The sequence below is a fragment of the Urocampus carinirostris genome, chromosome 19 (genome assembly GCF_059441175.1).
Source record: "Urocampus carinirostris isolate Australia breed hairy pipefish chromosome 19, RoL_Ucar_1.0, whole genome shotgun sequence".
Taxonomy (NCBI): domain Eukaryota; kingdom Metazoa; phylum Chordata; class Actinopteri; order Syngnathiformes; family Syngnathidae; genus Urocampus; species Urocampus carinirostris.
The window spans coordinates 28,269,553-28,296,251 of NC_142367.1; the positions used below are offsets into that span (position 1 = coordinate 28,269,553).

General features: G+C 40.9%; 2 protein-coding genes across 2 annotated transcripts in view; one reads left to right on the forward strand and one right to left on the reverse strand.

Moving 5' to 3' along the window:
* Positions 1-125: 125 nt before the first annotated feature.
* Positions 126-26,699, forward strand: part of mapk7 (mitogen-activated protein kinase 7) — a 29,433-nt gene continuing 2,859 nt past the window's right edge. The window contains exons 1-7 of the mRNA XM_088322919.1: positions 126-208; positions 4,455-4,509; positions 11,727-11,881; positions 16,663-16,929; positions 19,557-19,722; positions 19,945-21,236; positions 24,529-25,316. Of these exons, the coding sequence (XP_088179045.1) occupies positions 16,665-16,929; positions 19,557-19,722; positions 19,945-21,236; positions 24,529-25,316 (2,511 nt within the window). The 5' untranslated portion in view covers positions 126-208; positions 4,455-4,509; positions 11,727-11,881; positions 16,663-16,664. The remainder of the gene's footprint in view (positions 209-4,454; positions 4,510-11,726; positions 11,882-16,662; positions 16,930-19,556; positions 19,723-19,944; positions 21,237-24,528; positions 25,317-26,699) is intronic.
* On the reverse strand, positions 5,665-10,193 carry vkorc1 (vitamin K epoxide reductase complex, subunit 1). Its single transcript, XM_088324088.1, has 3 exons — positions 9,942-10,193; positions 7,869-7,978; positions 5,665-6,176 (listed from the first exon to the last, which is right to left on the reverse strand). The coding sequence occupies exons 1-3, from the start codon at positions 10,124-10,126 to the stop codon at positions 5,965-5,967; spliced, it is 507 nt and encodes a 168-aa protein (XP_088180214.1). The 5' UTR covers positions 10,127-10,193; the 3' UTR covers positions 5,665-5,964.

Consider the following 26,699-nt stretch of genomic DNA (forward strand, 5'->3'; position numbering starts at 1 on the left):
TGTGCTATGTTTATCTGAATTATAAACTTACTCAATGGGGAGGCGTTTGCCATCAGTTTTAATGTCATGCGCTGGCCCTTTAAGAAAATAGCGAGTGGAAGTGAGAGGGGCGGGGCTTGTGCCATTCGGACGCAGGAGACTGCCAAGTGTGTGTTGAAGATACGAAAAGAGCATTTCCGCCGTGAGGATGAAAGTAACAATATGAGAGGTTGGAAATTTCAGGAGCGAGCAGCAGCAAGTCAACTGCAGGAGAGAGAGTGGGAAAGGTGAGATGGCACAACATTCATTTGGACAGGTAACTTAAAATTAGTTTTACCTGGTTATATCAGTATCAGAAATTATTTCCCCCCCATTTTATTAACACTCCACTTATTGAAACATGAATATTTTGTTTGTTTGTTTGTACATGATTCAATTGTTTGTTTGTTTGTACATGATTCAAATTGAATCTTTTCTTCCGGCGCCGTCACGAATGGCAGCCACTCCAGCAGCTCCCGTGTTATTTTCGATTGTTCTCGATTGTTCTCAGCTCAGGGATGCTGCTGGAAATGTGAATTTCCCTTCGGGGATGAACAAAGTATCTATCTATCTATCTATCTATCTATCTATCTATCTATCTAAATGATTCATTTCATGTTTCTTGCTACTCCGCGTGAATGCGTAGTTTTCAATGTTTGCTGTTTTAGTCACGTGACTTCCTGTTGCGCTAGCGCGACGTGCTATCATCACAATGGAGGCATATAACAATTTTTGCATATAAACAGGGTTGGGTAGGGTTACTTGAACTGGATTACTTTCAATGACTTTTGGATGACTCCAATACCAAATATGATAATAAAAGATAAAAGAAAACTAAATAGGAATAAATTGATGACTCACAACACGTGGTAAGCTTTCTCTCCTGGCTTTGATCTCTTTGATCTCTGGCAAAACGAACATCAAATGCCACAGAAACAAAATGAAAATAAATCCAACATCTTTTTGCCGTTCCATGTATTCCGTTACTCCCCAAGCCTGCACAAAATGGAGTCATTTGATTCCTATTGAGTTTCTTTTGTCTTTTACTAGCATATTTGGTATTGGAGTCATCCAAAAGTCGTTGAAAGTAATTCAGTTCAAGTAACCCTACCCAACCCTGTCTGTCTTTTCTTCTTATACTTGAAAGGTTCCGAAATGTCTTCTAGATACACAATTGACAGTCGAGCTACATTTTCAAGCATCTTTCTTATCCCTGTTGATAAAAGTAGATTTCTTTGAGGAACAACAACGAGGCACTCTAAAATGGAAGCAAATGGGGGGGCATCACTGTGCCGAAACAAAGGGTTCTTTTTGTGGTTTTTTTTTTTATAACTTTTTATTTCTCACACACACTTAGACAGAGGGTTGGGTCCTCCATCATACAGCAACACAAACGAAAAATATATACAATTTACATATGCATAAAAAAAAAGAATGTAATAAAATAAATAAAATAAAAGGTGAGGTGTTTAGACATCAAGTAAGAATTGTTTGATAAGCTTCCATCTTTTCAAATTGATGTAGTTTCAGTTGAAGTTTCCATAATGTACATTTGCTTTAAATTTGTCTGTACAGTGTTTTATGTCAGGACAGTTATTTTTATTGACATCAATGTTATTTTCCTAAGTCCGACGCCGTTCAGTAGCCTGACTTCTGCTCACTTTGGAAGCCCGTTGACTTAATTTCTCTAAGTCAGATGCCCTCTGGTGGCCATCTTGCGTACTGCAGCTCACAATGGAATTGGGGTATTTGGGATTTTGACATACTTTCAACGTCCTGCGTACAGCAGCTGCCTCAAGAATCCATAAAAACCATGGTGGAAAATATGGAAGTGTACTTCCTTAACTTTTCATATTTTGTTCTGTTACAGCTTTTTTTGGTGATGGAACATTATGTAATAGTTGGGTCCATATTTGTGTATCCTATGCCCTCTTACTTTTATGTTTTGTTAAGTTAGAATCCATCAGAACTCTGCCATAGTGTGGGTTTTCCTTTTTTCATGTTTTGTTATGTTGCAGTTTGTTGGCCTTGGAACATTATTTATTAGTTTTATCCCCTTACTTTTATGTTTTGTTAAGTTAGAATCCATCAGAACTCTGCCAGATTGTGGGTTTTCCTATTTTCATGTTTTGTTATGTTACTTAGTTTCAGTTGGATACTTGATGCATTTGTTCCATCCACACTTGAGTATGCTGACTACGCCCTCTTACTTTTGTGTTTTGTTGGGTTAGGATCCGTTGGTTTTCTGCTATATTGTGGGTTTTCCTTTTTTCATGTTTTGTTATGTTGCAGCTTGTTGGCCTTGGAACATTATTTATTAGTTTTATCCCCTTACTTTTATGTTTTGTTAAGTTATAATCCATCAGAACTCTGCCATATTGTGGGTTTTCCTATTTTCATGTTTGGTTATGTTACAGTTAGTCGCAGTTGGATACTTGATGCATTTGTTCAATCCACACTTGAGTATGTTGATTACGCCCTCTTTTGTGTTTTGTTGGGTTAGGATCCTTCGGTATTCTGCCATATTGTGGGTTTTCCTTTTTTAGTGTTTTATTATGTTGCAGCATGTTGGCCTTGGAACATTATTCATTAGTTCTATCCCCTTACTTTTATGTTTTGTTAAGTTAGAATCCTTTAGAACTCTGCCATATTGTGGGTTTTCCTATTTTCATGGTTTGTTATGTTACAGTTATTTGCCGTTGGATGATTATGTATTTGTTCCATCCACAATTGAGTAGTTGTCTACGCCCTCTCATTTTTGTGTTTTGTTAAGTTAGAATCCATCAGAACTCTGCCATATTGTGGGTTTTCCTTTTTTCATGTTTTGTTATGTTAGTTAGTTGCAGTTGGATGATTATGTATTTGTTCCATCCACAATTGAGTAGTTGTCTACGCCCTCTCATTTTTGTGTTTTGTTAAGTTAAAATCCATCAGAACTCTGCCATATTGTGGGTTTTCCTTTTTTCATGTTTTGTTATGTTACAGTTAGTTGCAGTTGGAAGATTATGTATATGTTCCATCCACACTTGAGTATGTTGATTACGCCCTCTTACTTTTGTGTTTTGTTGGGTTAGGATCCTTCGGTATTCTGCCATATTGTGGGTTTTCCTTTTTTAGTGTTTTATTATGTTGCAGCATGTTGGCCTTGGAACATTATTCATTAGTTCTATCCCCTTACTTTTATGTTTTGTTAAGTTAGAATCCTTTAGAACTCTGCCATATTGTGGGTTTTCCTATTTTCATGGTTTGTTATGTTACAGTTATTTGCCGTTGGATGATTATGTATTTGTTCTATCCACAATTGAGTAGTTGTCTACGCCCTCTCATTTTTGTGTTTTGTTAAGTTAGAATCCATCAGAACTCTGCCATATTGTGGGTTTTCCTATTTTCATGGTTTGTTATGTTACAGTTATTTGCCGTTGGATGATTATGTATTTGTTCCATCCACAATTGAGTAGTTGTCTACGCCCTCTCATTTTTGTGTTTTGTTAAGTTAGAATCCATCAGAACTCTGCCATATTGTGGGTTTTCCTTTTTTCATGTTTTGTTATGTTAGTTAGTTGCAGTTGGATGATTATGTATTTGTTCCATCCACAATTGAGTAGTTGTCTACGCCCTCTCATTTTTGTGTTTTGTTAAGTTAGAATTCATCAGAACTCTGCCATATTGTGGGTTTTCCTTTTTTCATGTTTTGTTATGTTAGTTAGTTGCAGTTGGATGATTATGTATTTGTTCCATCCACAATTGAGTAGTTGTCTACGCCCTCTCATTTTTGTGTTTTGTTAAGTTAGAATCCATCAGAACTCTGCCATATTGTGGGTTTTCCTTTTTTCATGTTTTGTTATGTTACAGTTAGTTGCAGTTGGAAGATTATGTATATGTTCCATCCACACTTGAGTATGTTGACAACGCCCTCTTACTTTTGTGTTTTGTTGGGTTAGGATCTGTCGGTATTCTGCCATATTGTGGGGTTTCCTTTTTTCGTGTTTTGTTATGTTGCAGCTTGTTGGCCTTGGAACATTATGTATTTGTTCCATCCACACTTGAGTATGTTGACTATGCCCTCTCACTTTTGTGTTTTGTTAAGTTAGAATGCATCAGAACACTGGCATATTGTGGGTTTTCCTATTTTCATATTTTGTTATGTTACTGCTCATTTGCGTTGGAACATGCATTTGATCTATGCACACTTGAGTATGTCCACTACGCCCCTTACTTTTGTGTTTCGTTAAGTTAGAATCTGTAGTCTGCGGTATCGTGGGCCTTCCTTCTTGTAATGTTTAGTTATGTTACAGCTTATTTGCATTGGAACATTATGCATTTGTTATATCCACACTTGAGTATGTCCACTATCCCCCCTTCCTTTTGTGTTTTGTTAAGTTAGAATCTGTCTGCGGTATCATGGGTCTTCTCACTTTTGTGTTCTGTTCATTTAGACGGAGTTGGTGTTTGGACATCATGCACATGGATGCATTGTTGAGCCTTTGTGAGGTAAATTTGACGTCTTTGAATTCTGAACGTGTAAACTTTGTTGTTCTGTTTCCGTACACTACAGCATACCGATTGCTTTTTTGTAAAAAAATCGTTTTGCTAACTGGTTTTGAGTAAAACAAAATCTCTTGGATGTGGATAGAAAATGTGAGGTATTTTCTCCCCACGTCAGACTTTCTTTTGGGGGGAATTTGCATTCTTTGATGCGGCGGCGGCGGCAGTGAAGCGACGATGCTGAGCAAAGATTTGACACACCAGTTGGAAGATTCCCAAAACAACTACCGTACACATAATCCCGCATAGCGTACGACCTTGAGTTTAATTGAATTTGGTTAAAGGTAGTGTCCACAACTTGAAAATTGACTACTCTGTGCTGCCATCTCCTGGTTTAAAGTCATGATTGCAGCCTCAGACAGCTCATTCCTCAAGTACTGTACTCAAACTATTGTTCTCCTTTTTTTGGGCTTTGATTTGGTGTTTGGACTTTATTGGAAATGTGCCTTTTTCTACTTTGACCATTTTTGGGCTACACTAACAAAAATCATGAGCTAGCATTAAATCACTATCCACTACCCTCCCCCCATTTCTTTCTTCCTAATGGGTTGTGAGTCCCGGAGCAGTCTCTCTCCATTTGTTCTTTTTCTCTTTCCTCTCTTTATTTCTCTCTCTCCTTATTTCTCTATCTCTGTCCCTTTCAATGTATTCTTTTCTCTTCTCACGTTCTTTGTCTTTTACTCTTTTTCATTCCATCTCTCTTTTCTCCTTTCTCTCTTCATCTACTTGTTCCTCCTTTTCCTTTTCTCCTCTTGTACTCTGCCTCTTCTCTCATTCCTCCCCTTTTGCCTCTTTTTCTTTCTCAATTACTTTTTCTCTATTGTTCTTTCTTTTTTCTGTCTTTCCCTTCCTCTCTCTCTCCTATGTATCTTTTCATCTGTCATTCTGTCTCTCTCTAAACTACTAGTCGTTTTTGAATATCTAGATTCTTATCAAACCCCCTGCCGGATTCAGTCTGGACAAAGGACTGGTTTGAAGCTGGTGACATGGGAATTTTCTACTACCTTCAGTGGTCTTTCCCTCTTGTACTTCTATGAATGAATGTCAGCCGTTTTAAAACCGTCACAGCCTCATTTGTACTCAAAAACCTTGAAGAATCCATTTTGTTTGTCTTATTTGTTTTAATTGTAACAAAAACCTCAACAAATCTGATCCACCAGCACTCGTTTTGACCCGTCTCGTGACAACCGATATTTTTCGATCCCGCGGAGGAAAAAAAATGTCTGTCCTTCTTCCGTTCCCCAAAACAGCGTTTTAAACATCCATACAATGTATTACTCGACACAGACTAACCAACAAGGACAATCGATAGTTTTGTGAAAAAAGCGCGATGAATCCTGTTTTGGAAAAAGTCCGTGTAGGAGGAAACAAGGATTTGAGACTTTGGTTCGAAAACAATGACTAGCCGGCTTTTTCCTTTATCCCCTGGATGGCGCTCTTTCGCTTGAGGTTAATGTAGAGCAAAGCGAAGTTGACGATATAAGTCGACACGCACACCATGCAGAAATCTCCCAGGACAAACGCCAGAATGGAGGCCAGGTAGATTGAGCCGGCCACCGAAACCCACGAGGAGAACACCAGGAACGCTGCGGCCTTTTTGGAAAGAGAGAGTCCTGAAGCGAGAGAAATACCAAAAACACATTCTTTAAAATGTTTTTCTTCAACCTGCTGCCACCAGGGAAAAGACTGCAGAGTCTCAGAGCCAGAACCAGCAGGCTCAAGGACAAAGTTCCCTCTAAGCTGCGCACTGCCTGCACATTCTCAGCACACAAAATCAGGGCTCGAAATAGCTAATTAAGAAGCGACTTAAGTCAAAGTTACAGTGCATAAAGGTCAAAATACACGGGTTCCCCTGACGCTGTGTTCTAAATGCCGTATTTTGAAGGCAATGTCGAACGAAGTTGAAAAGTAAAGTCAGTAGAGTTTTTCGAGAACCGGCTTCTTCGGCTCGGCTCACTAAAAAGTACCGGCTCTTTCGGGTCCTAAACGGCTCTTCAGGTTGTTTTTGCTCCTTTAATCCCAACATGACCAAATATTAAGTAAAAGTATGCACAAATTGACTTAAAGGGAGGGGGGAATAGAGCAAAAAAGAAAAAAAATACCCAGATGAAAAAGTAGTGAAAAGCTAAGAAAAAAGAAGGAAAATTTTAGAAAAAAAGCCAGAAAAAAAGAAAATAAAGAAACAAAGGAAAAAAAGTAAATAAAGAACAAAAAGAAAAAAGTAACAGCTCGGAAAAAATAAACACAATGAGATTTCTTTAAAGGAATTTAAAAAAAAATAGAAAAAAAAACCAGGGAAAAAGAAGAAAAAGTTTGTGTTGCGTTCACATAATTTCCAATTGTACCAAGTCATTCTTGTTGCCAACATTGTACTTCCACTAAAAAATGTGATTAAATACAGTTCTGTATCTTGCAAATGACTAAATAAGCCCCCCAAAAATGTTAGTATTGTCCGTCAAAAGATAGCAGGAAAAAAAATGAAAATCTTGTGAAAGAATTGTTGTAAAAACAAATGACGTTTGTAGTCAATTCATTCAAAAGTGAAAAATAATTTTGCATTGCCGGAAACTCAGCAAAATGTAACTCGATGTCAAGTTTTGATAATGATTTAGCTGCCACACTTGGGATTACCGTTGCTCACTGTTGTTTCAAGCGTTGCTCACCGAAAATTACAGGGAACATTGCTCAAGGACAGCTTCTTCCATCAGGCTGTCAGGTCTCTCGACTCTCTCCATCCCCAACTCCTTGTATTTTTTGCATTTATTTTTTAATTTTTTTAATTGTTTTGTTGATCTGAGGATATTTTAATTCATGTGTTTTTCAGAGATTCCCTTGCAAAACATATGTAATTTACAAATTACTCAATAATTTGGTGCATACACTTTTATTATTATTGAACAGTTGTTGGGAGCCGGCTTTTTTCAGTGAGCTGAGCCATAAGAGCCGATCAGCTGAGCTGGTTTTCTAGATAGAGCTGTCCTCTTGGGCGCAACCAGTAGGGGGCGCTGACTGAGAGCAGGCACGTCGTTTTGTTTCGGTCAGATTACCAAGAAACAATGCAACGGCAACAATTTCAAGCACTTTCAATCTTTTTCCTGACCTTGAAAACACATTTCAATTCAAGCATCTCCAAGGATTTTAAGCAGCCCTACGAACACGTAGCATATTTGACAAAAGTTGTATATTTAAAGAGTCTCCCATTGAATTCTACTGGAATGCAGAGCAACACGACAGCTTCCACTTTTTGGTGTTTTTCACGAGCGTGTACGGAATTTGTACCCTGTGATTATAGAAGGCAAACAAACCCAGGCCAAACTGCAGAGTGTAAAAGAGGATTCCGAGAACGCTGTTGGGCTGGTTCAGGGGACTCTCCTGCCCGACAAAGAACTGGACCAAGCCGAAACCACGTCCCCATCTGGAATCGACACAGAAAATAGAACAATATGTCAAATACGGTTTAGAAATGAAACTAGAACTCCGGACTGCATTCGAAATATTGACGAACCTTGAGATTGAGATAGCTAGGCAAACAATGCTAGCTAAAAGAATGCTACACTGTGAAGTTAGCAACGTTTTAGAAGCCAAAAGCTACTTTTTTGTTACTTATTATTATTAAAAGCTACCAGTTTGATAAGCATTTCTTATTAGCATGCCGTTACCATGTCTTTACTAGCTTGGATGCGATTATTAGTGGTTAAACTGGGCTCTGTTAAAACCGAATTTCCTAGAAAATCACAATCACCTGTAATATGTTTTAAGAACCAGTACGCAGGCTAAGAAGGTGGTCTTAGGGGGCTACCTGGTTCCCGCTGGCCCAACGTTGAAGGCCCCTGCTGTACAGCTATCTAGCTTGGTGGTTTAGCTAATTGCTAGCAAGCTCAATCTTAATGGTTACACAGGTAATACAAAAAGAAAAATTGGGAGTTGCGTTGATACATTATGTTTCATTGTGACCAAAAATATAAATTTTATAATAAAAACATTTTCTTCGAAAAGTTTGATGAACCCTGCTGTATAGCGCGCTATCTTGGTGGATTAGCCACTTGCTAGCAAGCGCAATCTTAATTGTTACAGAATCATTAAAAAGATGAGATCTGTAGTTGAGCAGATACCTTTGATTTAATCATGACTAACCTTATAAATAATATAAAAAACCATGACTAAAATAAAAATATTTATTCGAAAAGGTTGCTAACCCGTGTTGCATAGCTAGCTTAGCTAGTTTAGCTACTTACTGGCGAGGTTAATGGTTACAGAGGCAATATGATATTTTCAGTTGAGTAGATACATTATACTTCATCACTACCTAAAGAATATAAAAAATATATATATAAATAAATGTAAATAACATTTTCTTGAATAAGATGGGTGACCCGTGCTGTATAGCTAGCTAGCTTGGTGGTTTAGCTACTTGCTAACAAGCTCAGTCTTAATTGTTACAGAGGAAATATGAGATTTGCAGTTGAGTAGATACATTATACGTAATCACTACCCAATGAATATAAAAAACTATAAATAAAATAAAACATTTTCTTCAAAATGGCTGGTGAGCCGTGCTGTATATCTAGCTAGCTTGGTGGTTTAGCTACTTGCTAACATGCTCAGTCTTAATTGTTACAGAGGGAATAAAAAGATGAGATTTGTATTTCAGCAAATACATTAATCATGAAAAGAATATAAATATAAAAACTATGATTAAAATGACATTTTAATTTACAAAGTTCATTGCTATTACTGCTTTTGTGTCATAAACACTGAAGAAATCACGCCTGTCAACGTTTACCCTGTATTTTATGCGATTTTTGACCATTTCAGATTGTGAACGTCGAAAAACTTGTTCTTTTTTCCTTCAACCTATCTTCGTCTGGCCCCTTTCGTCTCTAACCCGGGTCCTCTCGGTCACTGGTCGCAGACGACAACGTCATCTTAGATTGCTAAGATGGTTACGGTGTAAAGTCTGTCTTGTTGTGAGTAAATAGGTGTCGCGTTGTGTTTGTAAGGATATCCTTGCTAGCATGGGAAAATGCAAATATGGATACAGGGAGCGATTGGCTGCGAGAGGATTTCTTCTTCTGAGGGGGTGCATGACACTGATGCAAGTCAGGCACCTATGGAGCTGTTCTGAAGTGACATTCGCGGAGACTAAAAAGTGCATCAGTTATTTGACAAATTAAGAAGAAAAAATATTCTAATCTTAAAAGGGAATTTGCACAATTTAACTCAAGTAAATGCGATAAGTCCAGCGGGAGCGGTGGGGTGTAAAACGTGGCACCGGAGAGTATAGGGGGCGGTTTCCGGCAATAGAGTCCGCATCCAAAAACAGCATCACCCAAGCTTTTTTTTCATGCAAAGGTTACAAAAGAATAGAAAGAGAAAACCTCGAGGTGAAAACTTTGGAGCAGCTGACTGATTCTCCCAGGTCGCACATCGCTCTGTAATGGGGATCGTGCTCTCGGGATAATTCCACGTGAAGAGCATACAGCGATAAGAACATCCCAAATGTGCATAGAAATACTCGCAAAGTCCTTTCCCACTTGGGCATGCCGATTGTAGCTGCTGCCATGTTTTAAAATCCACGCAAGAAGAAAAAGAAATCCACTCGATTGCCTGCAGAGAAGAATAGGAAGAGTTTGCAAAAGCGGGCGGGTTTGTGCGCGTAAATCGCGTTCTGATTGGCTTTTGGGATTAGGGTCGTTTCTTTGGCGCTTGTGGATTGGCTGTGGAGTGTTAGCCCCTCCCTTTGGTTGTAACGCGACAACACAGTGGAGTCGTGTTTATTCAGTGCAGGGGTCTCGAACTTGTTTCAAGGCGAGAGCTTATGTTTGGTACTAATTGTGGTTACATGATTCCATTCTTTTTTTATTATAACTTAGGCCAGTTTTCCAAGCATTTTGTTGTTATTATTCATCCACATCGTCTTTTTTTCCTCTCAAAGTATCTTCATGACGTAGGGTGCCACTGGAGGGCGCGCTTTCACTGTCTATTGTTTTCAAGTCAAGTCATGTTTATTTGTATAGCCGTTAATCACACAGAAAAAGAGCAAGAGAGAACTAAAGAAAGACGGGACTGGGGGAAAAGAGAAAAAAAGAAACGATTAAAGGAAGAGATAATAAAGGAAAGGAAAAAAGAAAGAGAAATAAAGAAGGAAAGAAGAGAGAAGGAAGGAAGTGAGAAAGATCAAAGTGGAGAGGAACACAGAAATAAATATATAAATAAGGAAGGAATGAAGAGGGAAAAAGACAAAAAGTGCAAGAGAGAAAGAAAGAAACAAAGGAAAATGCAAAAGAAGGATGGAGGGAGAGAGAAAAGAGAAACAAGAGCAAGAAACAAAAAAGAGCAGGAGAGAAACAAAGGAAGAAAGGAAAGAAAGAAAGGTATACGGAGGAAGGAATATTGAGCTATACTGAATCAAAATGTGATGCAAATTGTTTGTGTGTTATTCCTTTATAAATTGCACAAAACGGGGACTATAAAATTAAATGCATTAAACTTTCATAGAAATGGTTCGATTTGAATTACCTTTTGCAATTAACATAGGTGACTTAATTTTGTCCTAGTCAAGACCCCGTATTTTGAGTTCATCTTCCTATGACGTCATCACCTCAGTGTTTCTCTTTTACAAGGTGAGGACCTATTTTGCCAAATATTATTTTAACATGCTGTATTTTCGATTTGTATTTTAATTTATGCTGTTAATGGATGAGGACACGTTTTGTTGTGTAAATTAATTTTCGAACGTTAGCTGTTCTGTTTTTGTTGACTTATTGTGTATCGAAGTTTTGTCCAAAGTGATTTATTATTACACTGTAGCGAGTAGAGACGGGAGTCGTAGACGGAGTGCCAAACGAAAGTGCCAACGAAAGCTGCTTTAATGACATTTAAACTTGCAATAACAAAACAAACACGAGAGTCGCTCGAGCCGGTCGAATTAAAAGTCCCTCTAGGAACTTGCTAATTAAACAATGGTTCCGTGGGTGAATTTTGTAAAACCCACTACAACACCTTATTATTACACCTGTTACATAAAGAGTGTTTCTCTGGGTTTTACAATAACAAGGAACATCCAAAACACAACGCAGACTTTTTCACGTATAGTGAAGACGGGTTACAATGACCGGTTTTTCCCCTTTAAGTTTCATGTCTGTGCTTGCTTTCCCCGGCAGATGGCGCGCGTGCATTTTGAAAACTGGCGATCGCCGAGAAGGGACGTAGAAGAAGAAAACGAAGACAAGGAAATGCCAGACTAAAACAAGACAACAGACATGTCGCCGAAGGATTCAAAAGGTCTAATTAGCTGACGGTTTCCCAACCTTACCAGGTGAATTGCTGCTCCGTGACACTCAAACACAAATTGTCTCTTGCTTTTAGTCCTCAAAAATGAGAATGACTTCCGTTAGTTGACTTTGACAAAGCAACGCCCCTGACAGGAGAGATGGGGAGATACTGCTGTGTCGGCTACTGTCATCTTTTCGAACGTTCCTCCTAAAATTGGTCAATATCTTTCTCTTTTTGGAGGATATTGTCAATTTTGAATAGGAACATTCAAATGTTTTGTCCCCACAGCAAGTGCTACTCACGTTGAGTCATCTGAGTTGGAACCAGGGTTGGGTAGGGTTACTTTAACTTGATTACTTTCTAATACTTTTGGATGACTCCAATACCAAATATGGTAATACAAGACAAAAGAAACTAAATATGAATAAAATGATGAGTCACAAAACGTGGTAAGCTTTCTCTCCTGGCTTTGATCTCCGGCAAAACTAACAAAATGCCACAGAAACAAAATGAAAATAAATCCAAACAGCTTGCCAACATCATTTTTGCCGTTCCGTGTATTCCAAGCCTGCACACAATTTAGTAATTTTATTCATATATAGTTTCTTTTGTCTTTTATGAGCATATTTGGTATTGGAGTCATCCAAAAGTAATTGGAAGTAATCAAGTTAAAGTAACACTACCCAACCCTGGTTGGAACACACACAAAGAATAATATAGACATTTATTATCATTGTTACAAAATGGGTTGAACATATTGTGACAACGAAATTGGACGTGGCACTCCAGTATCACATTGAGCTGTGAGGGTAAAAAAACAATTTAAAAAGATAATTTACACAAGAAAGTGTGGGCATGTAGAGCCAGAAGATATTTACATTGGGTATTTTCTTACAGGGCTTCGTCCATACTAATATGAATAAAATGACTCAATTTTGTGCAGACTTAGGGAGTAACGGAATACACGGAACGGCAAAAATGATGTCGGCAAGCTGTTTGGATTTCTTTTCATTTTGTTTCTGTGGCATTTGATGTTCGTTTTGCCGGAGAGCAAAGAGATCAAAGCCAGGAGAGAAAGCTTACCACGTCTTGTGAGTCATCGTTTGATTCCTATTTAGTTTCTTTTGTCTTTTACTAGCAGATTTGGTATCGCAGTAATCCAAAAGTCATTGAAAGTAATCCAGTTCAAGTAACCCTACCCAACCCTGATTATGGGTTAGTGCTTTATAGTGCTTGAGTATCTTGTTCCGGATCAATGGGGATGTTTCTATGACGTGTATATGTTGAAATCATATATTGATGCTTCTCATTGATATGTGGAATGAGTGATTTCAGTGACTGGGACACAACTTCGTTTACTGACATTCCGCCAGCATGCCGTCGAAAAGTTAGGGAGTTAATGTCCTCTATCTGAATTTTCCTGTACGGGGTTTTCAGCTTCTTGTATAATAGCGCATTCCTCACTGCTGTCAATGAATACCCGGTCAGACTGTCCTTTAACCCAACAAAGTGTCTGGCACATTACTTTTTTTTTTTATATAACTTTTTATTTCTCACACAAACTTTGACAGAGGTTTGATTCCACCATCATACATCAACAAAAACACAAAACATATACACTTGACACACCCATAAATAACAGAAGGAACAACAGAAAATCAAGTAAAATTTGTGTGATAGGCTTCCATCTTTTCTCGAATTGATCGAGTTTCAGTTGAAGTCTTGCAGTGATTTTTTTCCATAATGTACATTTGTTTTAATTTGTCTCTCCATTGTTTTATGTCAGGAGGTTGTGGTTTCAGCCAGGACACTGTGATCATTTTCTTTGCTACCAGAAGCATAACCTTTAGTATATATTTCTGTTGACCAAACATTAATTCTTCTGGCAAAATTCCTACTAAACCGCAACTCCCAGCCAATAATTAATTTTATTTCTGTCTGGATACTTCTCCAAAAATTTAACATTACAGGGCAATTCCAGAAAATATGCGTAAAGTCTCCGACCCCCCCTACAGTTACGCCAACATAGATTTGAAGTATTTTTATATTTTGAAGTGATAGAGGGTGTATAGAAGATTTGCATTTTGACTTTCCATTCACAAACTCCCTCCATGTCGGGCCGTTGGTTATTTTGTGTCCTTCTTTCAATGTTTTTGCCCATTTGTTGTCTTTTATCACTACATTAGTTTCTTGTTCCCATTTTTCCTTAACCACCATTGTTGTTAGTTTATTCAACCAATAATCTTCACATAAAAATCATCGGAAATTGTCTCGTTGTCTCGGCTCAGTGAGAATTTAAAAATTTAACAACATTCAACATTCAGAATATAAAACGAAAAACAGAAATTACAATTTACAATTATTAAAGATTCGGACAGCACTTGGGTAAAAACTGTTTGTAAACCTTTTAGTACCCTTGAATGACTTCAAGCGTCTACCGCTCCGTAATAGATGAAAATATTTGAGGTACGTTTCAAAACTCTATCATTATATATAGATTCCAGGGATGGCAGACCGGTGCCCACAATCTTTTCCGCTGTGCGGATTACAGAATTGAACTTCGACAGATCTTTCTTTGTGATTCGACCGAACCAAACAATAATAGAATTTGCTAAAACACTTTCAATAATCGCACGATAAAAAATGACTAGGATTTCCTGATGAACATCGTAGGAGTTCAACTTCCTTAGGAAGAAGAATGTCATCATTACTGAGATCCATTTTCAGAGCTTTATATAGTTTTGATATTACCCCCTTTATTGATTGTCCTTTTGAATATGATATTAATAATTCCTCAACTTGAGTTGGCTCCTTACATATTTTCCCCCATTCATCATGTTTCTGGAGGTAATGCCTTAGTTGCAAATATTTGTTAAAAATTATTTCTAGGGAGGTCAAATTCTTGTTGGAGTTGTTCTAATGATTTCATTGCCTAATCAACATCAATCCTTTTTTGGCCCATTTTTCAAATCCTACCTCCATTACCCCAGGTTTAAAGTCTGGGTTTTTCCGCTATTTTTGTAGTCCTATTCACAGACCTTGATATATTTTTTTGTATTGTTGAATTTGTTTTAATAGTTCTCTTAATCCATTTATTCTGGATTTTTAATTTCTTCCACCTCGTGACTGATATGTATGGTAACGATTCCACAGGCATATTTGGACAAGATCGCTGCTCCATGTCCACCCATATCGCATCTTTGTCTGTTGTAATCCACAAGATGAGTGCTTTAATTTGAGCTGCCCAATAGTAATATTTGATATACGGTAGGTCTAGGCCCCCTTTTTCTTTAGAAGCTAACAGGGTTTTGTATTTTATTCTTGGTTTCTTGTTTTGCCACAGGAATTTTGTTATCAATTGATTTAACATTTTAAATGTGGATGCCGGGATCAGAATAGGAAGAGATTGAAACAGAAATAATAGTCTTGGTAATATGTTCATTCTAATTGTTTCTATCCTTTTGATAAGGCTTAAGGGCAAAATTTCCCATCTTTCCAAATCTTTCCTGTGGTGTAATAGTCACCCCCAAATATTTAAACCCTTTATTTGTCCATTTGAAATCAAATCTTTCAATCACATCCGTTGGACATTTTCCTGATATCATCATTGCTACTGATTTGCTCTCATTATTTAAATACACAGCTACTTCTCCATATATTTTAAGGTTCTCCAACAGTGGTGGTATTGATAACCAAGGTTCTTTCAGAATTAGGGCCCGGTCACGCAGCCTTTCACGGGCGTATCGAGGCTGAATCACGGCCAGAAATTTCTCCCTGTGAAGCAGATGCTGTTGGACGCTTTGAGATCATACAGACGAGATACAGCCGTGCTTTACTCGCGGTCAGAAATTCACACGCGGTTGGCCGCGCGAAAAAAGTTTTGCGCTGCTCAAAACTTTAGACCACGTGTAACACACGAGGTAATGACGCGGAAATGACGCAGAACGACGTGCTACGGCCGCGGCCAGGGCGTTGTTACACGCGGGTAGGACGCGAAATTTTAGCGGGTAATCGTGGGTGGAGCACGGTCATAGCACGTTTGTTCTGCGCCTGTATCGCGGTGTTATCACGTGAATTAGCGTGTGTAACGCGTGTGACGGTCAAACGCCTTTCTCCGCGTATATACAGCGCCATTTGCCGGGCACACGTCAGTTGTGCTCGAGATGTCAAGGGGTGAACATGGATCCCCGTCACCGTAGTGACCTCGTCTTAATCCATTTTTATTTCTTGACATTTATTTTCATTTCATAACAAGATAATAAAATAAAAATGAAAAACTATTAAAGTAATAACAAATTGGCTTCTTCGGTGCCATAGCTTGAACTCTTGATCTTCACGGGACTGTGTCTTGAGCGGTTATGATTTCTACAGCCCGGCTCGGCAGCTTTTATACCTGTGGTCCACACGCGGAAATGACGCGATGAGGAAGCGGAACAGTCGCCGGCGTGTGTTTTGCGGGCATACCACCGATGAACAGCGGGTTGGCCAATTTTGCGCATTTTCTATCGCGGGCAACCACTGGCAAAAAAAAAATCGCAAAATTTTACCCGCGACACAGACGCAAACGGCTGTGTGACCGGGCCCTTACCAACAGGTCATCTGCAAACATTGATATTTAATGTTCTGTTCCTCCTTCACATTACTGGCACATTACTTTTAAAAAAGTCATCATTTATAGTTATTCACTGAGTAGATTGCAAATATATTAGTGGATATGCAAATACATCCTTCACACCAGATTTCTTCTAACGGTACTAGAGAAATTAGCTTAAAAGTGCTTGAATTTGCCCACGACCCTTGTATTTCAATGTCGTTCCCACACAGAGATGTCCTCCGAGGAGGACGGGGACGGTCCGAACCGCGGAGCTGCGACGCCCGAAAGAATGAGGACGGAAAAGGTCGGCGAGAATCCCCACGTCGGTCAATCTTCGAACGGCGGCACGGAAAGCAGCGCGAGCGCCAAAAACTTGGCTCTCCTTAAAAAACACTCCTTGGATGTGAAATTCGAGGTGGGCGAGGAGTACGACGTCATCGAGACCATCGGGACCGGCGCCTACGGGGTGGTGTCGTCCGCCAGGAGACGAGATAACGGTACGGCTCGTCTGATTGGCTCCTTATTACGTTTTGGGGCGGTGGTCGCTGACATTTTCGGACACATGATGTAGGTTCTTCTGCTTTTTGTGTTTTCAATAGAGAGAAAAGTAAACACTAGGGAGCTCAGAATGTCTCCCGGGCCGTGAGAACATGTAGATGTTGAAAATGCCACCGCGTCAAAGTTATTGAATTAGACGTCTAGATGTAACCGCGGTGTACCTGTCCCACCAAAGATCCACATTCACGCTGGACTAGATGATGAGGTTTTTATTATAGTTGCTGCAAATGAATGAGTCACAATACAACACGTGGTAAGCTTCTCTGCTGGCTTTGATGTTGTTGGCAGCTCGTGGTAGACTGCCCAAAACATATCAAAGAGCCTTCTTTTCAGCTCACACAAAATACATTTTAGATAATCAACCATCACAATACATTTTTACATCCATTTTTACAAGATACTTTTAACAAGAGATCGTATAGTGGTTTTTTTAACGTTTACAATGAATTCAACATATTTTTCTTTAGTCTGAATTTTAACCAACATCTTCCTTTTTATATATGTGAGAAAATAGAAATAATAACAATAATGAGTATAAAAACGGGTACAATTTACAATTTGCAAATGAATGAGTCACAACACAACACGTGGTAAGCTTCTCTGCTGGCTTTGATCTCTATAAGGGGAATTAGCATTTTAGCACTATATGCAACGTTCGGCAAAACTAACATAAAAGGCGACAACATCAATCACATTCCTGTACATGTTGAGAGATTTGTCAGCTGTGGTTTTAATGTTTAAAATTAACTTTTTGCGGAGCACCAAGAGATCGTGTCTTACCGTTGGCAGCTCGTTGTAGATTGCCAAAAAACCCCACCTTCCTGTCGCAGTCTAAAACCAAACAGAACCTTTACCACATACCAGCAGGTGGCACTGTTGGACTCATCATTGCAGGACACTTATACAGAAACTATACAACATATTTCAGCAGGAATTTCAATAAAACAAAAGTTACTATTACACCCGTTACATAGAATTCATCATCTTCGACGTAAAATGAACATAGTGTACTACGATTCATTTCCCAGGATTTTTGGTATTTTTCTTTTCAGCACCATAAAGTTCATTGGTAAAATGGCGGCGCCCTCTGTTGGCTGCGGCTGCATCGGCTCGCTACAACGTGTCAGGTGTATCGACATTTCGTTCTTACAAAGAATGACAATACAAAGGAAATTATTATTATTATTATTATTATTATATGCAAAGTAAATGTTTTTATGGAGTGTTTGCAGCTTTACACCAGCTGGTGGCGCCAAAGCCCAAATAATAATTGGCACGTACAGTATTGAAATAATTGTCGTCACCACTCAAAGGTGTAAGCAGGCCATATGGAATATTTACCTAGAAAAGTGATGTATGTGTATATACAGTTTAGTTCAATTTCTGTATGGTCTCTTTTTGGGGGGGGGAATAAATACATAAATTAAAAAACTATACAGACACACACAACCGATCCTTTTAGTGGCTGGAAGTCAGAAACTATTCCTAAATGGTTGAGTTATTAGCACACTTTTAAGTTCACGTCCCAATAATGCACACCGACATGCATTGTGTCTGACAATATTCTCGCAGCCAGGACCTCAGATTACATTTCTAATAATAACAATTATAACGGAATCATAATTCTTGTCATCATAACAATTGAAATGCACAAATTAAAAGGTGCCATCCTGATGGTGCAAGAACATTTACAAGATGAAATACCGCAAATTAAGAGTAGTACAAGGATAATATTTAAAAAAATAATAATAATAAACAAAGGAAAAAAAATAAAGAACTGAATCACCACCTGTTGAACATTCCCGTCCAAGCATTGTGCAGCATTAAGGGTGATTATTGCAATAGTAAGTCCAAACGCTGGGTTCAAACGCCTTTTTCGTGGCCAAATTCAAGTACTTTTTAAGCACTTTCAAAGCCATTTTTCTAATTTCTTCAGTACTTGGCATCTTGGTCTTATTCCCTGTGTTCTTGGGTGAGATGTCTAGGAGGCGATATCGCTTCACTTGACAGTGCACATTCAAACATTTGCAAGCACCGCACCTTGAGAACACAACAGTAAAATGTAGACATGTTCAAGTGTGTATGAGTGCAAGGATTTTGTATTAATTAAAGACATTTATTATGGGCCATACAAAGAAGTTAAGTCCGTGTTTCCCTGTGGTAAATTTTAACGGGACGAACTTCCTGTAACTGAAAATGTAAACTGCATATTTTTACCCAACACCGATACGGGGAGATATTTGTCTCAAATTTTTATTCAGGTTTACAAATACGTTGGTGATTTACTCAAGATCTAAAACTCATATGTCTTGATAAATGTACACGCAGGAAAGAAAATCACGTGTATGTGAATCTGCAAAGATACACGATGCACTTCGAATTTCTGCTTTTGAATGCTACTGGAGGAATGGAAAGAAATGGCTTTGAAAGTCCTTAAAAATGCTTGAATTTAGCTATGAAAAAGATGTACAAACCCTGCCTAAAGTTCTGCAGTGGTTCCATTTCCATTTGAGTTGAGAGGCTTTGTATGCTCTGATCGCTCTTTTCCATGCTTTTGTTATCTCAGGCCAGCAGGTGGCGATAAAGAAGATTTCCAATGCCTTCGAGGTGGTGACGAACGCCAAGCGCACTTTGAGGGAACTGAAAATTCTCAAGCACTTCAAACATGACAACATCATCGCCATCAAAGACATCCTACAGCCGAACCTTCCGCAGTCGGCCTTCAAATCCGTGTACGTACTCGATATAGGTCGTGTACGATTGCAGAGTCGAAGTCAAACTCTTCGAGAGATCTTTTTTTTTAACTGATCAGAGCGAAAAGTAGTAATAATTGAGTAGTTTAAGTCCAGGAAATGCCACTAGATTGTCTATCTTAAATGAAAACCATTGCCACAGAGCACTTTGTAGCAACAGATGAAAGGATCCGGGCTCACTGGCTCTTGTCATTTCGGCAGGTACGTGGTGCTGGACCTCATGGAGAGCGACCTGCACCAGATCATCCATTCGGCCCAAGCGCTCACGCCCGAGCACACGCGCTACTTCCTGTACCAGCTCCTCCGCGGCCTCAAGTACGTGCACTCGGCCAACGTCATCCACCGGGACCTCAAGCCCTCCAACCTGCTGGTCAACGAGAACTGCGAACTGAAAATCGGCGACTTCGGCATGGCCCGAGGTCTGAGTTCCCACCCCGAGGAATCTCACTCCTTCATGACGGAATACGTGGCCACGCGATGGTATCGGGCTCCGGAACTGCTCCTGTCCCTCAATCACTACACCTTAGCCATCGACATGTGGTCGGTGGGTTGCATCTTCGCCGAGATGCTGGGACGCAAGCAGCTCTTCCCCGGCAAGCACTACGTCCACCAGCTCCAGCTCATTCTGTCGGTGCTGGGCACCCCTCCCGAGGGGCTGGTCGGCGCCATCAGAGCCGACAGGGTGCGCTCCTACGTCCGGAGTCTCCCGTCCCAAAGCGCCGTGCCCCTGGCCAAACTCTACCCCCGGGCCGAGCCGGGAGCCCTGGACCTGCTGGCGTCCATGCTCCGCTTCGACCCGCGGGAGCGCACGGGCGTGAGCCGGGCCCTGGAACACCCCTACCTGGCCAAGTACCACGATCCGGACGACGAGCCCGTCTGCGTGCCGGCCTTCGACTTTGAATTCGACAAGCTCACCATGAGTAAGGAGCAGATCAAGGAGGAAATCCTCATGGAGATTCAGGACTTTCACAAGAACAAGCGGGGATCGCGGCAGAGGCTCCAGTTCAGGCCTTTGGCGAGGAGCGACGGCGGCAGCGGAGGCGCAGCGGCGACGCAAAGCGCTCGGCGCCCCGGCCGACCCGGCGAGAACTCCCCTCGAACGCGAGGGGCCGAGCCGACGCACCGAAAAGACCCTCTGGATTTACCTCGCCTCGCAAAAAGCGAAAGCAGCCCGGTGGACGTCGACATGCCCAGCGCCAACTCGGACGGCGGCCCGCCAGAAACCATCGATTTGACCACGCCCGTGTCTAATAACGGAGGCCAGGAAGGGCCACCTTCGCCTCACCGCAACCAGCTTCCTACCTCCATCGCGCCTTCTCTGGTGCTTTCGGCTTCCCAAGTTCAGTCGTTGTCTCGGAGCCTCTCCCGGTCCCTGGCAACCGGCCCCAAAGCACCGCAGGCGTCTTCGGAGGTGCCCCGGAAAGACGGGGCCATATCTGAAGACACCAAGGCGGCTCTCAAAGCGGCTTTATTCCGGAATAAAGCGAGAAGCGGTATGTTTTTTTCCTCTTCTTTAGAAAGTGTTCATTTATCTAATCTGTACCAATCCCTACATTTTGGCAAGGCTCTACAGTGCTACCAATTTACTCCTCGCATATGCAACCATATTGACAGTGTGCACTAGGAAAAGACAAACTTACCGTATTTTCCGCACTATAAGGCGCACCGGGTTATAGGGCGCAACCCTTAAAAATAGTTTTTGGTCCTATATTTTCCATAGATAAGGCGCACCGGATTATAAGGCGCTACAATGGGAACGTGGACAAAAGAGTCAGATAGTTCAGTCCAACTTCTTACCCCCTTAACATTTCCAAAGCTTGCAAAGAAGCAAATACGTGTCGTAGACACGTGCGGATGCGGTGTCCGTACAATGTCACTCAAATGCATCATTTCAAATATCATTCGGAAGGTTAAAGTCTTGGGATTCAAGAAATGCCAAACATTTCTTAGTTTCCATTTTATTTTTTGCTGGCAACTGTGTGGACAGCAAAGTAAGAATTTGATTGTGCAGGGAAACGGGGTTCTTTACTGTGCATATGACAATAAACACTTTGAATTGAATTGAGTTTAAAAATAGACTCATCACAGAAACATCAAGATCGTTCTAAAACAAGACACTGGGAAAATATAAAGCCGCTTAGCTCACCTAAGCCATCACGTTCAATAATGATACGCAACCATGGTCTTCTTACAACCGTGAGTGTAGTAAATCCAACCGTGTAAAATATTTACAAATACAGAATAGTAAAAAATGTTTTCTCAATGCCGCAGTGCAACCCAACTTGCTATTCACATTCATCTTTTTCGGCCAATCGCAGGCTTTGTTTTGCCCCGCTTTAGCCTATGCAAGCCTGTAAATGATGAAAAGGATCCGCCTCCTTTACCCCCGAATAACTTTAGCCAATAGTGATCGATTCAAATGATGATTGACACATTGGTTACGAAATGAAACGCTGGTGTATATATATCCCAGCATACACCGCACACTACTTCGCCTTCGGGGGAAAATCGAGTCGGCGGCTGCTTGCCTTAGTTGCAAGACTTTGCGACTTAATATTGATCCATATATAAGGCGCACTGTATTATAAGGCGCATGGTCAGCTTTTGAAAAAAAATAAATCTTTTAGGTGCGCCTTATAGTGCGGAATATATGGTAATTGAAAATGTGACAAAAAAAAATTATCGATGCTGCATCCATATATAAAAAGGTTCGACCAAATCTCTAGGGAATGCGAATCAGACTCACCTTTATTCTCGTTGTATTGCTCCAACGAAATTACAGTTGCACTCCAGTTGGCTCATAGATAGAAAAATATATAGTGTTCACCTCCAGTATAAAGTATTTTGCGTCTAATATAAGAACTATACACACATATTGCACTTAGTTATTGCGCTTGAACCTGTAACAAGTCAACATGACAACTGAACAGTACAATGTAATAACCTCTAATAGGACAATAAAAGTAAAAATACTTCTACCGCAATAAAATCCTTTTTCCGTTAAGAAGATACTTTTACGACGCAACTGTTTTAGAACCATAAAAATAGACGAGAACATCTACAATAAAAAACTATACACAACCGGAGGATTCAAACTTAGGTATCGCACTTCGAAACTGGGACGTTTCTTTTTAAAAACTCTAGCTTATCGTGTTGATGGCATCGGGGAAGAAGCTACGCGTCAGGCTGTTTGTTCTGACCTTGTGCGATCCGAGGTACAACCAAATAGAACCTTTGCCTGCACGAGTGTCCTTCTTTATTACTGTTAAGCCTAAAACCGAGTAGACGATCAATAAGAAGAGAATACGTCAAGGAATGTTGAACTCGCAAAGCCGAACCTGAGCACTTTATTTTATTAGATCTTCCAAATGACAAAAAGCAGATCTGCCCTGAGGAGTGTGGAATCAACGAACGCCAACGTGATTGGCTGATAGTAACAAGAAATAGTCATAACAACAAAAAGTGAGATAAAACGGTGCACAATAACAACAATATACGAAATAACAAGCAACCCTGGCATCCTCAGCTTCTTTGCAGGCGTCCGATGGCAAAAAGAGACGATTGACTTCTTCCCCCTTTTGATATCACAGCAGAGAAATCCAGATCACTGCATTCTTTAGTGTAACCTACAGGAAATGATTTATCGGGTGTTCCAAAATGGTGGAACACCCGATAAATCATTTCCTGTACGTTACACTAAAAAATGCCCTAAATGCCCATATCTTGACGGATCTTAATTCAATGAACTCTTATGTATTGTTTGGGTCTCTGTTAAAATGTATGAACGGATGTGTTATAGGGGCCGGAAAAGCAAATTACCGTAAATTCCGGACTATAGAACCCACCTGATTATAAGCCGCACCCACCACATTTTAAGAGGAAAACCGATTTTGTACTTACACAAGCTGCACCTGTATATAAGCCGTATGCGCCCACATTAAAAAAATGTAACACAAACACATAATTAACCCAAACTTTAAGTCCCGCGATTGAAACTGAATGTCCTTCATTAAAGTACACAGTCCAAAAATCACAGCCGGCAAAATGAACGGAAAATGATACCGGTACTTAAGGTTTGATGCAGACCTGCAGAGTCCGGGTCCCGTTGAAAGTAATCCAAGGAAAAAAGTGTATATTCCTAAAGGTAAGGGTGGGAAAAATATATATCCACTATTGTCCGCCGCGTCCGCAAACAGGTCTCACCATTACCCCACTTCTCGTCAGCCCCGCGTTTGTTCCGCCCCTTCTTTTTGATTCGCCCGTGCAAAACATACCAGAATAAGGGTCTCAAATGAATACATTACAAAAATATACATATTATACATGGCTACTCATATTTACAAAGAAAGACGGTACACTGAGAGAGTTTTCAAAGCTTTAATAATAATAATATAGCTTTGACAGGGCAGTTAATGGTAGCAACACTCGGGCCGTTAGAAAAATTCCATAAATTAGCCGCAGGGTTTAAAGTTTGGGAAAAAAGTAGCGGCTTATAGTCCAGAATTTACGGTACAATGGAAATACCAGTATAGGGTTATCTGTTTTTAAGGGGTAGCAGTCGCTCAGGAGCATTAGTGACTTTCAAATTGAACTCTGAGTAGCCTGCCATCATTTGTCTCAAAATGAGAGCGCCACCACCTGACCCTACATTTAGAGGTGACGGCCACCACGTTGGTCCGGCATCTTGCTGCCGCGCTGTACTCATTTAGTTGCGGTTTTCATTCATGTCCTGGTCAAATACGACACACTGACTTTGGCATCGAAATAATACGTAACTTTTTGTAGACGGGGGCGTGGCGGCGCCGGGAGCAGAGGCGGGCCCAGGAGGAGGAACCTCGTGGCCCTCTTCCAATCCGGAGGCCCGACGGCCCGTCACCGCTCAGGAACGCCAGCGAGAGCGCGAGGAGAAGAGAAGGAAGCGGCAAGAACGCGCCAGGGAGAGGGAGAAGAAACTCAAGGAGAAAGAGAGACGAGAGGGAAGGCGAGGGGACTCGCTGGGCGGGGTCCTGCTGAGCGACGACGACAAGAGCCTATTGCGGCGCTGGACCGAGATGATCGACGGGCGGAGCGACAAATGGCAGGCGTCGAATAACGGCGAGGGCGGGAAAACACAAGACTCGGACGCGGCGAGGCGAGGATCGCCCGACGACGACCGACCCCAGAAGGAAACGGGAGAACGTCCTTCCGAAGGACGGCCGGAGACGGCGGCGCTCCGAACTCACCGAGAAAGCGCCGTCCGCTGCTCGGCTCATGGGAACGGACGGCGAGGGGAAAAGCCTGCAAAATGGCGGCAAAACGCGCACCCCGCGCAAACTCCGCCAGAAACCTTTTTGACCGAAGCCGACGGGGAAATGCACCCGGACCGTCCCGTCCCGTCCTCGGCCGTCAGTAACGGGCCTGCAAACGAGTCGTGTCCCCCTACCGAGGACAAATCGGGGCCACGGAACTCGAACCCCACCTCGGGGGTCTCCTCGCAGTCCGGTTCCAGTATGCGCTTCACAGATGCCGGAGAGCAGAGACTTTCCGTGGTCCCCGACATCCACACTGTAACGCTACAGCTCTCAAAGTCTCAGGTGGGTTTTACTCATGTGCTCGGTTCAGAATGTTTGGGGGTTTTCTACAAAAGCGTCACTTTTCATTTTTTTGTTGGCCGGTCTCAGATAAGGTTTCCCTTTCGCCACTCTGCCTCTTCGAGCAATGTTTAGTTGAATCAAGCTGCTCGTTGAGGAACTGTTAAGCGTCTATCTCTCAAATTACAGACTCCAATGTTCTTGTTATCCCGCCACATCGATTTCTACTCTGGCTTGCGCTGTTCTCTGAAGGGAGTAGTACACACTGTTGTAGGAGATCCTTAGTACTTTGGCAATGTCTCGCACAGAATAGTCTTTATTCTTAAGAACAAGAATAGCCCTTCGAGTTGAATCACACCCACAAAGGCGATGCTCCAGATACTAGACTAACTCAGAAGGTATTTCAGTTTTATAACCTCTCAAGTTATGTTAAGCACAAAATACAATTGCGGTCATATTTGCAATATTTCAGTATATTTTGTTGAAGACAACAAAACCACACGTTTTAATTTGTATTTCTTTATTTACTGTTATGACATTTTGACCAGTTTGGTTTGAAGCGACTGAAGCAACTTTGGGCTAGCATAAAAATATCCTTATTCATGAAGGAAATGCTGATTTCTTTCCATGAAGATGAAACCTTACACCAGCAGTGTGCCAACTACAGGCTACGTGAGGGCCAGATTATCCTGCCTGCTGTCCCTCATGTGGCCTGTAGTGGGCACACTTCTGGTGTAAGGTTTCATCTTAATGGAAAGAAATCAGCGTTTCCTTCATGAAGAAGTACATTTTTATGCGAGCCCAAAGTTGAATTCCTGCAAGTCAAATGTGGAAGTGTCCTCGGGCAAGGCACCTAACATGGGTACTTGTAAAGCAACTTAGAATAATCAGATTCAGATATACTTTATTGTGAACGAAATGTCGATACATCTGACCCGCACAGATTGCTTGAATGTACAGATATAAATATAATGTTGTATTGAGTTGGAGTATTGAAGTACTAATACCGTACATTTCGGACTATAGAGCGCACCTACCACATTTTAAGAGGTAAACCGATTCTGTACATACACAAGACGCACCTGTATATAAGCCGCATGCGCCCACATTTAAACACAAACACAAAATTAACCCAAACCCAACTTCAATGTCCTTCATTAAAGTCCACAGTCCAAAAATCACAGCCGGCGAAATAAACGGAAAATGGTACTTAAGGTTTGATGCAGACCTGCAGAGTCCGGGTCGCGTTGAAAGTAATCCAAGGAAAAAAGTGTATATTTCCAAAGGTAAGGGTGGGGAAAATATATCAGATGAACACATTTCCTCAAGCAACTCCTTTTTCTTTTTACCCCCCTCTTCTTTGTCCCTCACCTTTAGCGGTCCCCA